This window comes from Denticeps clupeoides, chromosome 1, assembly GCF_900700375.1.
Source record: "Denticeps clupeoides chromosome 1, fDenClu1.1, whole genome shotgun sequence".
Lineage (NCBI taxonomy): Eukaryota > Metazoa > Chordata > Actinopteri > Clupeiformes > Denticipitidae > Denticeps > Denticeps clupeoides.
In genome coordinates this window covers 3,436,421-3,448,795 of record NC_041707.1, presented here as the reverse complement: position 1 = coordinate 3,448,795, position 12,375 = coordinate 3,436,421, and the positions used below count along the sequence as shown (strand labels likewise).

The 12,375-nt window shown below is 48.0% G+C and overlaps 1 protein-coding gene across 1 annotated transcript in view; it reads right to left on the bottom strand.

Annotated features, from left to right (window-relative positions):
* pacrg (PARK2 co-regulated) overlaps positions 1 to 12,375 on the bottom strand; it is a 101,406-nt gene that overhangs the window by 44,816 nt on the left and 44,215 nt on the right. Inside the window, exon 3 of the mRNA XM_028987659.1 lies at positions 4,813 to 4,984. Within this exon, the coding sequence (XP_028843492.1) occupies positions 4,813 to 4,984 (172 nt within the window). The remainder of the gene's footprint in view (positions 1 to 4,812; positions 4,985 to 12,375) is intronic.

The window sequence follows — 12,375 nt, the reverse complement described above, 5'->3', positions numbered from 1 at the left end:
GCAGCGTAGAACCGGCAGAGGGGAAGAGAAGAGGAGAGAAGCATGATGATAACAGGCCGAGGCCCCGTGTCAGGCGTACAGCTCCATACCCATCCACCAGGCTGTAATATTTACCCACAATCCTCGGCAGCAGCCTTCTCTCAGCGCAGGCGTGCTCTAAACCCCCGGCCGACGACGGCTCCGGCTGTAAATAAAGGCGCCGCAGCGTGACAGCACGCATTGAGAGCTCATTTTCCGTGCACGAGACGTGACTTATGTTTACAGGGGAGGTGGGGGGGGGAGAGGAGCAAAAAAATCCTCGCCGCCGCCGCAGCGGCGTGCGGCACATATGCAAACCAGACAAGGGCCTGTCACCGACGCCCCGTCTACCGCGCCGCTGTACCGCTGCACTCCGAACGGCGTTTTACAGCAACGACATCCCGGAGAGCGGCTGACAGACTACGGAATCGAAACGAGACAGTCCCTCCCCGGAAATATTCTCATCTACAGCGACTATAGGACGAATATGAACAGTGAGGCAGGTTAGACAAAAAGAACTCGTTCTGAAATTACAAAGAGCAAAATGAGATACGATGACTTCCATTCTGAAAGGAGGGATATTTTAACCAAGCGAGACTGGATTCAGCTCTCAAATTCAGACCATGGAGTGAGGAAAACACTGACGCGAGGATGAAGGAAAAGATCACGATTATCAATTAACTGTGAACCTGCCTTTTAAAACAGAGAGCTGAATGTCCAACAGATTTTTTTCTAATGACTAATAAATAAATGTGAGGCACAGTGATCTGTTATATTACGGGTCTCAGAAGCCATGGCAGATCACCAACAAGCCAGAAGTTTCTAAATGCATAAACAAAGACAATGTAATTAGAGGTGTGTCATTTGGAATCCAGAAATATATCATTGTTCACTACTTCATGTCAACTCACCAGCACTAGCCAGCCAGAAAAAACATTTATAAATGTCAGTCAGTTACATATGCAGGTCAAAGGGGTGTATATGTGTGTGTGTGTGTGTGTGTGTGTGTGTGTGTTTGTGTGTGCATGAGATGTAATGCATGAATAATGTCATTTTTCACCATTACACTAATCTGAATGCTTGAATAAAGGTAATGGTAATGAGCATTCATTGTATACTTGCAATATTTACAATACTGTGGTCAGTAGCAGTCGCTAAAGCATTTCACTGCATATCATACCTTATGTATGTGACAAATAAAATTAGAATTTTGAATTTGAGCATGTTGGTGTTGGTAGTGGGCGTGGTCACGTTTGTGATGTACAAGGGGTATTAGGGGTGTAGAAAACGGAGGAGGTGAAAGGGAGGACATGGACGCTGTGCTACCTCTGGCTATGTGATGTATTGACAGGAGGGTGGGTTAAAATGTCCAGAATGAGGAAGTAGGGCGTGTGAGAGCCAATCATGCCTACAGGCTCCTCCCCTTTTAAAATTATATTTATAAAAACATTATCATTTCATCTTATGGTGAAGGTAACAATTACACAAGAAATTGACTCTCCAACATATAGATAACTAGCAAGCAGTCACTTTTTATTTTTTAAGATGTGCTTGACGTGACATTAAAAGTGCTATCCTAAAGCGCTATGGGATTCAAATAAGATTGAATAAAAAATGCCCCCCGTTCCAGAATTACTTAATTCAAAATGTCACAAGTAGATGAAACCTAAAAGGATTAGGCAACTTTATTTCAAAATCTGCAGATATAAATATCAGTATCAGTTTTTCCAACTGGGAAGAAAATGATCCTTAGTCTTAAGCTTGGGATCTCTGCATAATCAAACTTTCATATTCATTCTTCGAAGCTGATGTTATGGTAATCTGAGCGGGCCCGGTGGTGCAGGAGTAACTCCTCCTGCCGTATTTGTATTGTCTTTCTGCTGTCAGCGCTTTCAGAACTTATAAGCGGCGCTCTGCGTTTGCCCTATTGCCTCTGTCAGGGAGTTAAACAGAGGAGAGGTGCGTGGGGCGCGGCGTGTGATGTGAGGCGGATCGCATCGGATGGGGCTGCGGGCGGCGCATCGCATATTCTCCCCGGGTCACCTGGAGCCCTCATCAAAATTCCGAGCCCAGCGTTATTCAGCGCTTTGCTGATAAGAGGCTGCGAGAGCGGTGGCCCCCGCATTAACGTCGGGGGAACTTTTCCGTCGCTCCCAGAGCAGCTTTTCATCCTTCCATCGCTCCCTCACTCTTTTTCCCATGCATTTCGAAGTAATTAATCTGCGACAGTGAGACACGGCCCAATGACTTTTGCTGCATGACTGGTGAATGGGTGCATTTTTTTAATAAACTAATGATAGGTAAGTCGTTTAAAATTCCATCATCACAGCTAGGTTTGTGCTTTATTAGGAATGCATCATCTCTACTCTCATCTTGGCAAACCGACTGTGGGCTGCGGTGGGGACGGCTGGTGAGCGAGGACGTTCGTGGGCGTGTGTGAACACTGTGCCGAGGAGACCAGGGCGGCTTGTCATCTAGAGAGAAGATGTACATGATGTGGCCGTAAAGTGAACGTTTCATTCGTGTTGTATTCGGAGCTGCTTGGCTCGGAGGGGTTGTGAAAAGGCTGAGCGCACAGCTGTGCTGTGAAAAGGCTGGCTCAAATAAATCAATTAGTCATTAAAATAGCAATACTAATACTTACTTAATACATACTGACACATACATATCATACATGCAGCACATAATCAAGCGTTTACATAATTTAATATTCATGTTATTCTCAGTGAAATGCCATGCAGAACATCGTATAAAAAATGAGGCACATCATTGACAGTCTTACATTAAAGCTGAATACAATAAAGAGGGAGGCACTGCTGATTTCAAAATGCTTTTTCAAAAGATGAAATGGTTATTCACAGACACGTCTTGAACATAAAGAATATGTTTTCTTGATGCTTATGCTCAACAGTAGTAAGGACGGAGCGATTTTGCGTACAGCACATGGTGACACAGCAAAACGTGTCCTCTGTATTTAACCGTCACCCTTGGTGAGCAGTGGGCAGCCATGACAGGCGCCCGGGGAGCAGTGTGTGGGGACGGTGCCTTCATCAAGTGGACCTCAGTGGTACCTCGGTGGACCGGGATTCGAACCGGCAACGCTTCCTTACCCGCTAGGCCACCACTGTGCCTGGTCCGAATGTTGTGTTGGACAACAATTCCTCCTTTTACCGTCTCTGTAAATGCGAGCCGCGAACAGAGACATGGGAACCGAACCTAATGGACTTGTTTCGTGACCCGTTCCGTTCATACACACACACACACACACACAACGGTTGTAAATGTTTTCCTTCGCGTCGTGTACTGGCTCGGTGCTCGGAGCGCTCCTTCATGTGAGCCTCGCCAGGGTCAGTCTGCCGGCGCAGTGGCTCGTCTGGCCTGGTGTTGGCTGTTCCGCCCACTGCGTCTGCACACACTGGAAGACTGAGCCTCGGGCACCCGCCCAGATCCCCTCACTGGGTGCCATTTAAAAAAGCCTCCTCTTTGAAACTGAGACTAAGCTCGACCTGCTGGAAAAGAAAGACCCTGTGTGTGTGTGTGTGTGTGTGTGTGTGTGTGTGTGTGCGTCTAACACCACCGGCGTGTGTGCCTTTTATCTGCTCTCCCGGTTCTATTTCCGCGCTGCTCACTGATCCCGAGGTGTGACTCGGTCACTCGGTGACCCTTCCTGTCAGGCACGGGCCTGTGTAGCTATTCCTACGCCGTGAGCCAATGGTGCCAGCATGCCGTGGAGATTAGCTCCTTCTTATTTGAAGCACGTTCACTGTAGGCCTTTCACAGACATACCTCAAGAGCTGAAGGGTTCTGGCACGGGTTTAGGCCTGAATTAGACCAAAGCATTCTTCAGATGACTAAAAAACATAGCAAAATAACTTGTACATTCAGTTCCATGTTTTATTCTCAGCCACAATATACTGAACTGAAGAGTGAAACAGAGGGTAAATACACAGTACACTGGACCTAGACCTATATCAAGACAACTAGATTGCTTACTATGGAATTAGGATATAAGGGGTGGTAGTAGGGGTGGTAGTAGCCTAGTGGGTAACACACTCGCCTATGAACCAGAAGACCCGGGTTCGAATCCCACTTACTACCATCGTGTCCCTGAGCAAGAAACTTAACCCTGAGTGTCTCCAGGGGGTGACTGTCCCTGTAACTACTGATTGTAAGTCGCTCTGGATAAGGGCGTCTGATAAATGCTGTAAATGTAAATGTAAATATAATATGCTTAAGGAGTAAGCAACTCGACGAACTGCAAATAAAGACATTCTGAGAGTTTCTTCAAGCTCAGGAGCCACATTAACTTTAAAAATTTGTCAGACGGGCCAGGCAAGCACCTGACGCATATATATCAGTTCTAAACATAAAAGAGGCATTACAGGGTTAATATTGACTTTTAGTGGGAACTGTGTTGCTGATCAGCCTTCACTTCGTGGAAAGGCTTGCTAGACTGAGAAGGAAAAGGAAATGAGCGGGTTGGATAGTTGAACGTTGCATGATGAGATGTGTGTTATATGGGGGTTAAACACAGTTTAGCGTGGTGTGGTGTGCAAGAGCCGCCGCGTTCTCGCTGGTCAGTAGGTAAAAAATGGGCGTGTCTTGGTGGAACGCCAGGCATTGCTGGACAAGTTCAAATGAGAGCAGTTATAATTATGAACAACTACGACTTTATTTCGGCAATTCTATACCAATCTTCAGCGGGCCGGATGTGGTTCACCCGCCTCTGCTCTAAAAGAATAATTGCCTGGAGGGCATCGGCATTCGACAGGGTTACGGATAAGATAGACTCACTCTTGATCGGAATGATGAGCTGTGGAACGGTGGGCAGGATCTTGCTTCCCCCATGTTCCAGCATGTCGTGGATTCCCTGGCGTGCAAAAAACTCGTAGGGATGCTCCGTCTCGCACAGGCCATCGAAGAACAGTGGCAGGTAGTGGTAGTAGTCCAACTTCTCGATGTCCACCTGCAACAAGCGACCACACAGTTGAAGAAAGCCCCCGACCTGGATCGCACTGCCCATCCATTATTCATCATAGCGCCTCTCCAAAGGGAGATAATGCATTTCGCCAGGGTCCCAGCCCACAGGATCTGCATTATTGACTATAGCATTGCTGTCATTCCTTTCACCACGCCTCCCCTAATATTAAAGCTTTAAGTCCATATAAATTGCTAATACACTGCGTGCACGTCTAGAAATCTGTTAAACTCAGGAGCCCGCATTCAACACGCCAGTTATTTCGGCATTGCGTTCCTCGGCCCCCGCAGCATTCGACGCAGGCTGCGTACAGCATGCGGCTGTCGGTGACGGAGCAGCGGTTTGCCACGCGATTTCCCCTGTTGTTGTAGTGCGACTGCATGATTAATCATGAAGTCCTGATGTCGATTACCAACTCAAGAGCGCTGTAAAAAGATGCAGCCCGGCAGAAGAAAAAAAAAGCAGCCAGGTCCCCTTACTAGCAGGTTACATATGTGCCAGTGCTGTTTAGCATCAAAACCATATGTACATATGTACATAACATTTATAGCATATATCAGACGCCCTTATCCAGAGCGATTTACAATCAGTAGTTACAGGGACAGTCCCCCTGGAGACACTCAGGGTTAAGTGTCTTGCTCAGGGACACAATGGTAGTAAGTGGGATTTGAACCTGGGTCTTCTGGTTCATAGGCGAGTGCGTTACCCACTAGGCTGCTACCACCCTACTACCACTACTACCACATAACACATGCTAATGCCTAAAGAGCTTGTATCAGGATATATATGTGTGTGTGTGTGTGTGTGTGTGTGTGTGTGTGTGTGTGTATATATACATTGTGCTACCTGATAAAAAAAACAGCAGCGAATTTGCTGAAATATGATACGTAATCTCCAAAGCCGCGTCCTTAACTAAGACGACTCAAGGCCTGCAAGAGCAGCTCAGCTGTCCAGGGAATCACGACACCCAGCCGAACATGAACTATGGACACATGCTCAGGGTGTTCTTTTTCCTCAAAGGACGACCTTCCGAACGGGCCGGGCGTGGACAGACCCAACGGCCCCAGTCAACATGCTGGCGGTGCAGTATTTGATTGAGAGATTACCGAGTGATGAACAACTTACGGTAAAGCAGCACTGCGGGCTACATAGCGAGGTGTTGGGTGACATCCTGTCAGAGATTCAATTGTGTGTGTGTGTGTGTGTGTGTGTGTGTGTGTTCTGGGGTCTCGTTGTTGGCACAGGAATTTAATGAAAGAGAATCCTTCCTGAGCGCTAGTAAACAACCTGAGCACACGGGGATCTTAAAGGACAGAGGATCCCCCCCCCGCCACACACACACACACACACACACACACACACACACACACACACACACACACACCATTGGCTGGCCTCTGCCCAAATGTCACAGGGGCACAGTGTCAGGTGGTTTGAAGTCACAGTCCCACCCTCGGAGGCACAACATCAAAGGCCGCCCCCCTCCTCCCCGACCACCACACGCTCTTCCCCGCACGAACTCCAGTCTGATTGCTTTGTGGCGATCTGCTCGCCAACCTTGACCTTCTCCGGCTCGGTCGAGACCGTCGGCGCGAGAACAAAAGCAAATATGTGCCGAGGCGACGCGGACCCACGCGGTGACGCAGGAAGGCCCGGGGGTTCCGACCGCGAGCGTGAGCAAATAGCAGGCAAGAGTGGCAACCTGACCGACCTACGGTCGGGGGGATAAAGGGCTTTGTGCCAGGCCGGCGCGGCCGGTTGCGAGTCGGCTCGCGGAGGAAGCGATTCCCATTCAGGTGGCGGAGCGGCGCTAAAGCTCCTCGCTTAATTCAAAGGCAGCGCACAGATGTCGAAAGGGAGCGCGAGGGAGTAGACGCGATCCCTACAGGGGGCGCGGCGAGGGCGCGGTTCAGCCGGGGTTCAGCCAAATCACACAGTGTCGCCGAGAATCCCAATCGCTGCCTGGTCGTCCCCCCCACCACATTCCCACGCCGTCCTCCACTGCTGCCGTTCAGCGCCGTGTTGCTCGGCCTCCTTCGTCCCCCGCCAGTGACCCAACGGCCCGAACCACGGCCAACTTTGCCGAACAGGCCCACCAGTTTCACTCATACGTCACTGGACGTATTATCCAGCGGGTCACCGGTAAAGCGTCTAGCGGGGCGCTTTGACAAACGGTTCACATCATGACGGTCACCGGCAGTTCAATACTGACTCATTTTCAGTCCGAAAAGTCCATATGGGTGGTAGTAGCCTAGTGGGTAACACACTCGCCTCTGAACCAGAAGACCCGGGTTCAAACCCCACTTACTACCATCGTGTCCCTGAGCAAGACACTTAACCCTGAGTGTCTCCAGGGGGGGACTGTCCCTGTAACTACTGTTTGTAAGTCGCTCTTTATAAGGGCGTCTGGTAAACGCCGTAAATGTGCACAGACGCTCCGAATTCCTGAATAACAGAGCAGAAAATCTGCAAAACAGGGAAAATCTGGCACTGAAATGTTCTCCTCTTGGTCTCAAGATGTTTCTCTGCAGGCCTTTTGACCCAATCCTGATTCTTTATGCTCATAGAGCATCCATTTTAGGGACAGGGTTAGGGATAGGATGGGGATTCGTTACGAGCCATGTCAGTTGGTTGCAGTGGTTTTACAGAAGTCCGCTGAGAGAGAGCATTATTATTTCTGTATTATTATTATTTCTGAAGTGAAGGTCCAGGGAGAGCGACGCCGTAGAGGTTTTCGCGCGTCACGATGCTTCCACTTAGTCCGGCGGAGTGGGGTGGGGTGGGGGGCTGGAATGGGTCCATTCATCAAGCAGTCAGCAGCTCCCAGATATAATCCCATAATCCGAGATAACACACGGCCACTCACACAACTACGCATTCCGCACTCAGTGCACAGATGCTGACTGTATTTACAGCACACACACACACACACACACACACACACACACCGCGGAACATATTAATGGAGCCACAAAAGATGTTTTTGATGTACAGAAACAGCAGTCCCACAGGAGATTCCGAAGATTAAAGGCAGAATTTTGCTATTATAGTTAGAATCATTATCTTAATTGAAAGACCGACCCCATTAGACAACACTCCTATTAGTGCAGAAATCCTGCCTTTCAGAGCGCTGCCAGAGCTAAAAATCATTATATTATATACATACATCAGGCTTATGGCCGTGCCGGAGCAAAAAGCCTGCATGGCAAGGGCTTGCATCTATTTAAAGGATTTGGTGGAAGTGATTTAAAATTCTTGCGTTTGCTCACTATGGGTACAAAGCAGTATTTAACGGTGGGACGCTTTATTAGCAGACAACTCTGTGAACCCTCCACCTACTCAGTATTTTTTTTTAAATGCATCATTATATGTACATTTTCCTCACAAAATCTATACACTAGATTTCTGAGCATGCTATCTGCTCCAGACCTGGACAGTACAAAGAAACGGGGAAATGGGTTCACTGCGAGCGGTTTTTGCACAGCTTCGCCCGTAGAAACGTATTAAATGTCACCAGTTGTATTTTCCGCAGCAGCCCAGAGTGTCCCTTGCATATACTGTACTAGATGGCTGGAGACGGGTATAAAAGGAAGGTATTAAACACCTGGGAGCAGAAATGTCAGGGATGTCATCATTTGAAATGTGGATCTCTGAAACATCCGAGGCCTTAACCCACCATTTACACTCGGGCGCCAGCCTCGTTTTTAACAGTGCGCGCCCTGAACTCCGGTGCAGGAGGAGGAGGAGGAGGGTGATGATGATGGAGCCCCTGCTGGAGACTCCCTGGAACATGCTCCAGTTTCCGAGGTGAAGCTGCTAAATAAAGCCGGAGATTAGGCAGCCCTGCCACACAGACGGAAGTGGGCCAGAGCTGCTGCCAAGCGCAGCGAGCGATGGCGAGCGTGACAGGCCGACTGTGAGGGATGGGTTTTAACACCTGCTGGTGTGTTCAGCCAGATATGGCTTACATGTCAGGCATGCTGAGGGATAAAGAGGCAGATGTGAGGAGCCGTCAGGAACATGTGTCTCCTAGAACCCGATCATATTACACATGGACTGGCTTTCTTCATTAGCCTGTGCAAAGTGAATCAAGTGTACGTGTGTTGTTCCTCACAAGGTTATTAAGGGATGTCTGTGGGCCTCTGAAAAACAAACTAGCTGCAGATGAAATTGATTTAGAGAATGTGTCAGTAGGATAGCGATGATAAATAGTTTTGTCTGTTTGAAAGTGAACAGCCGAGACTAAACGTGCTAATGACAGCTGAAAAAGAACAGATGAAAAAGAAGAGTAAATATGGACTCCCTGATCCATTCTTCCTCTCCACGCACAATACATTGGCCATCGAGAATAATCTGGCAGTATTATGAATTATGAGTACAGGTCAGAGGTCGCCGGTGGTGAAAAAAGATTAGTATACATAGTTCCTCTGTGTGCTGATTATCATATATTTATCGTGTACATTTTTAAATACTTATCTTAATCATGTTCACGTCACTTAATTATGATAATATTTGTGCAATTTGGTTCAAATGTGAGGGTGACATTTCCTTTTAAAATCACTTACAATGTTTATTGATTGATTCTGATGCCAGTGCAATTACAAAAAAAACAAAACAACAGTTCAGGACGCTTTCACACCTACAGGCTTTAGTGCGCGTGAATCGAACTCAACGTTGTTTTTCCCCCTTGGTATGGCCCTTTCCGTATGGTGCGAACACAGCGATCACACTCGGGTGCGCCTTAAAAACAGCCGCACCGAGACCCCCCAAAATGTGGCCTGATGCGGTCTGGCTGGTGAGAAGGCGTGCCAAAGCAAAACAGGAACGAACGCTATCACATGATTTGAGAACAGTGAGTTATGGGTAAATTTCATGTTGTATGATTAAAGCATGCCACTTCCTGTGCCGTCTTGTTATGCGCCTTTGGCCACTCCACGGTGTCAGCATATTGTTTTCAAGACTTATAATATAATATAAAAAGTAAATTTACTTCCACCGTGTCCCTCGCACTTCCTGTGTTTATTTTTGTTGTTCCCGCGGCGATACATCTGGCCAATCAGCATAGAGAAAACTTCCCGCAGGATTCGAAGTGAGGCATTTTGGTTCACCTGGATTTTTCCCCGTGTCCAGGGAACCGAACCAGGTTGAAAATTATACAGTTTTAAGATTTCACCGACTGATTCGCACCAAATCGAACGTACAAGGGTCTGAACGTGCCGTCAGTCTGTTGTTTTACGCATTTCTCCCGTTTCTCTTCATCCGTTTTTATTTGGAACAGTCTCGCTTGGCATCTAACGAAACCTGACCGGCAGATTTACTTCCCCAGCAGGGGGAAGGGGCAGTGGCCAGAGGGAAATTGGCAGTGTGCCGTTTCACCGCCATCGGTGCGAGCTGAGGCTCTGGCTCATGCCTGACGAGGAGGCTGAATTGATCGGATTGATGATTATCTTTCGCGGCCCGCAGGATGAAGAGACAAGGCTGGCTTTGTGCGTCAGTCATTTTGAAAGCGGGTGACTGGCTGAAATGGGTGCACTTCAAAGCACCTCCACATCTGAGGGCCCAGGGGCGAATGCAGCTGCTGTTTACTGGGGCATGCCTGGGTATTACTTTCCTGATCAATGGACATCACAACACTCAGACCAATTATGGATTATTTCCCTGCTCTTCTGATGCTACACAAGTCTATCCAAGTTATCAAGGACCAAACACACCCCAACAACAGCCTGTAAGATGGGACGTCGCAGGGCCAAGACGTTTCTGGGCCTTTGTTTTGCGTGGAGGTTCGTCACCTCTTTGTTCTCCATATCTTCCCCAGACGGGAAACACCGGGGGGCGTGACAGGACAGAAACAACTAATTGTGATTGGTCTGTGGCAACTTCCTAGGTGTCAAATGTATAAAAGGAATTTCTCTTGTGGTCTCTGGGCTTCCATCTTTTTTTCCATCGGGAACTGCGCCTTCCAGCTCCTGAGCTTTGTCTTCTTTCTCTGTTTCTCTCTCTCTCTATCTTTTCTCCTTTCTCGTAATTTTGGTTTTCTCTGTAACATCGGTACCTTTTTTACATTCAATATTCCCATGTAACTGCAATAATAATCTACTGGTTAGAAATGAGAAACTGTTCATCCTTTTAACTTCTATTGTGCCACGCCTCTTTCTGCCAGGTAACATCAAGTTGTAGTGGTTTTAATACAGTGCTTTTGTGTGTAGAGAGAGAGTTTTTATTCTATTCTGCACAGTTTTACAAGCCTGTTCCAGCACCTTAAATCTTCTGGGTGCCAAAAACAAAAAGTTCTGTCGATCCTGAAGATGTGACATTAGCAAACACTCCCCGTGTGCTTTGTTTCATACATCAGCATTAAAAATTGCATCCATGCACACGGACACATACCAAAACAAGGTCAAAACATGGGCACTGTAACACAGTACAAATGATTCAGGGAATTAAACACATGGCCCAGCAACTCCCAACTGGCCACAAACCGGCCGAGATTATTCACTGCGGGACGTGAAACTAGCCATCTGCTTCTCACCAAACTTCCAGCCACGCGAAATCGGAAGAGTGGACGAAAAAAAAAAAAAAATGTGTGTTCGCAGTCTTCCGTCCGTAAGCCCGTCCAATAAGAGGATGTTCTCTCATCGTGTTCTGGCAGCCAGATCAAAGCCGGGCACTCAGCTGTGTATCCCTCACGCTGAGAGACGCTGTTGACAGACCCGTCCTGCTACCCATGCCAGAAGATTAAGGTCCATTATTCCACGGCCGGTCCCTGTTTAGGTGCTTTTATTCTTCTTTAGGGGAAAAGGAAGGTCTGTTAAAAACGTCAAGAGGGGCTTCAGACGGACGGCGTCGCGCGCATCTCGCTAATTAAAGCTGCAGTCGGTCTGCAGGCGAGGGTGACGCTGGACCGCAGCTGTCACTTGCTGAACGGGTCCAACGAAACCTGCGCTGAGAAGCGCAGGAAGCTGGCCAATTAGCCCATTTATTGTCAGGTCCCCTGCTTGGCACGATCTCCTTCCTGCGCCATTGTGAGGGTGGAGAAGAGCGCCCGTCTCCTCCGAGGACCCAGCATCCGTACTCCCTCTTGACTTGAAAATGGCCAGTGACGGCCCTTCCTTCTATGAAAAACCGACCCGTCACAGCAGTAAAATCGCACCAGCCGTAAATAAATAATACGCTTGCAGAACTGGCACTTTAGCATCGTGCTGAGGCACAATGCAGTTTGACCTTAAGTGGGTTTTCGCTAGAACACTGTACAGCTACGAAATCACACTTCTTCACAGCGCTCAAGCCGGTCTTCAGACTAATTAGCAACAGATCAGGAGGATTTATTTTATGCAAATACGGCCGCCAATGAGAACATTTTAACACTGTTCGGTAATTGA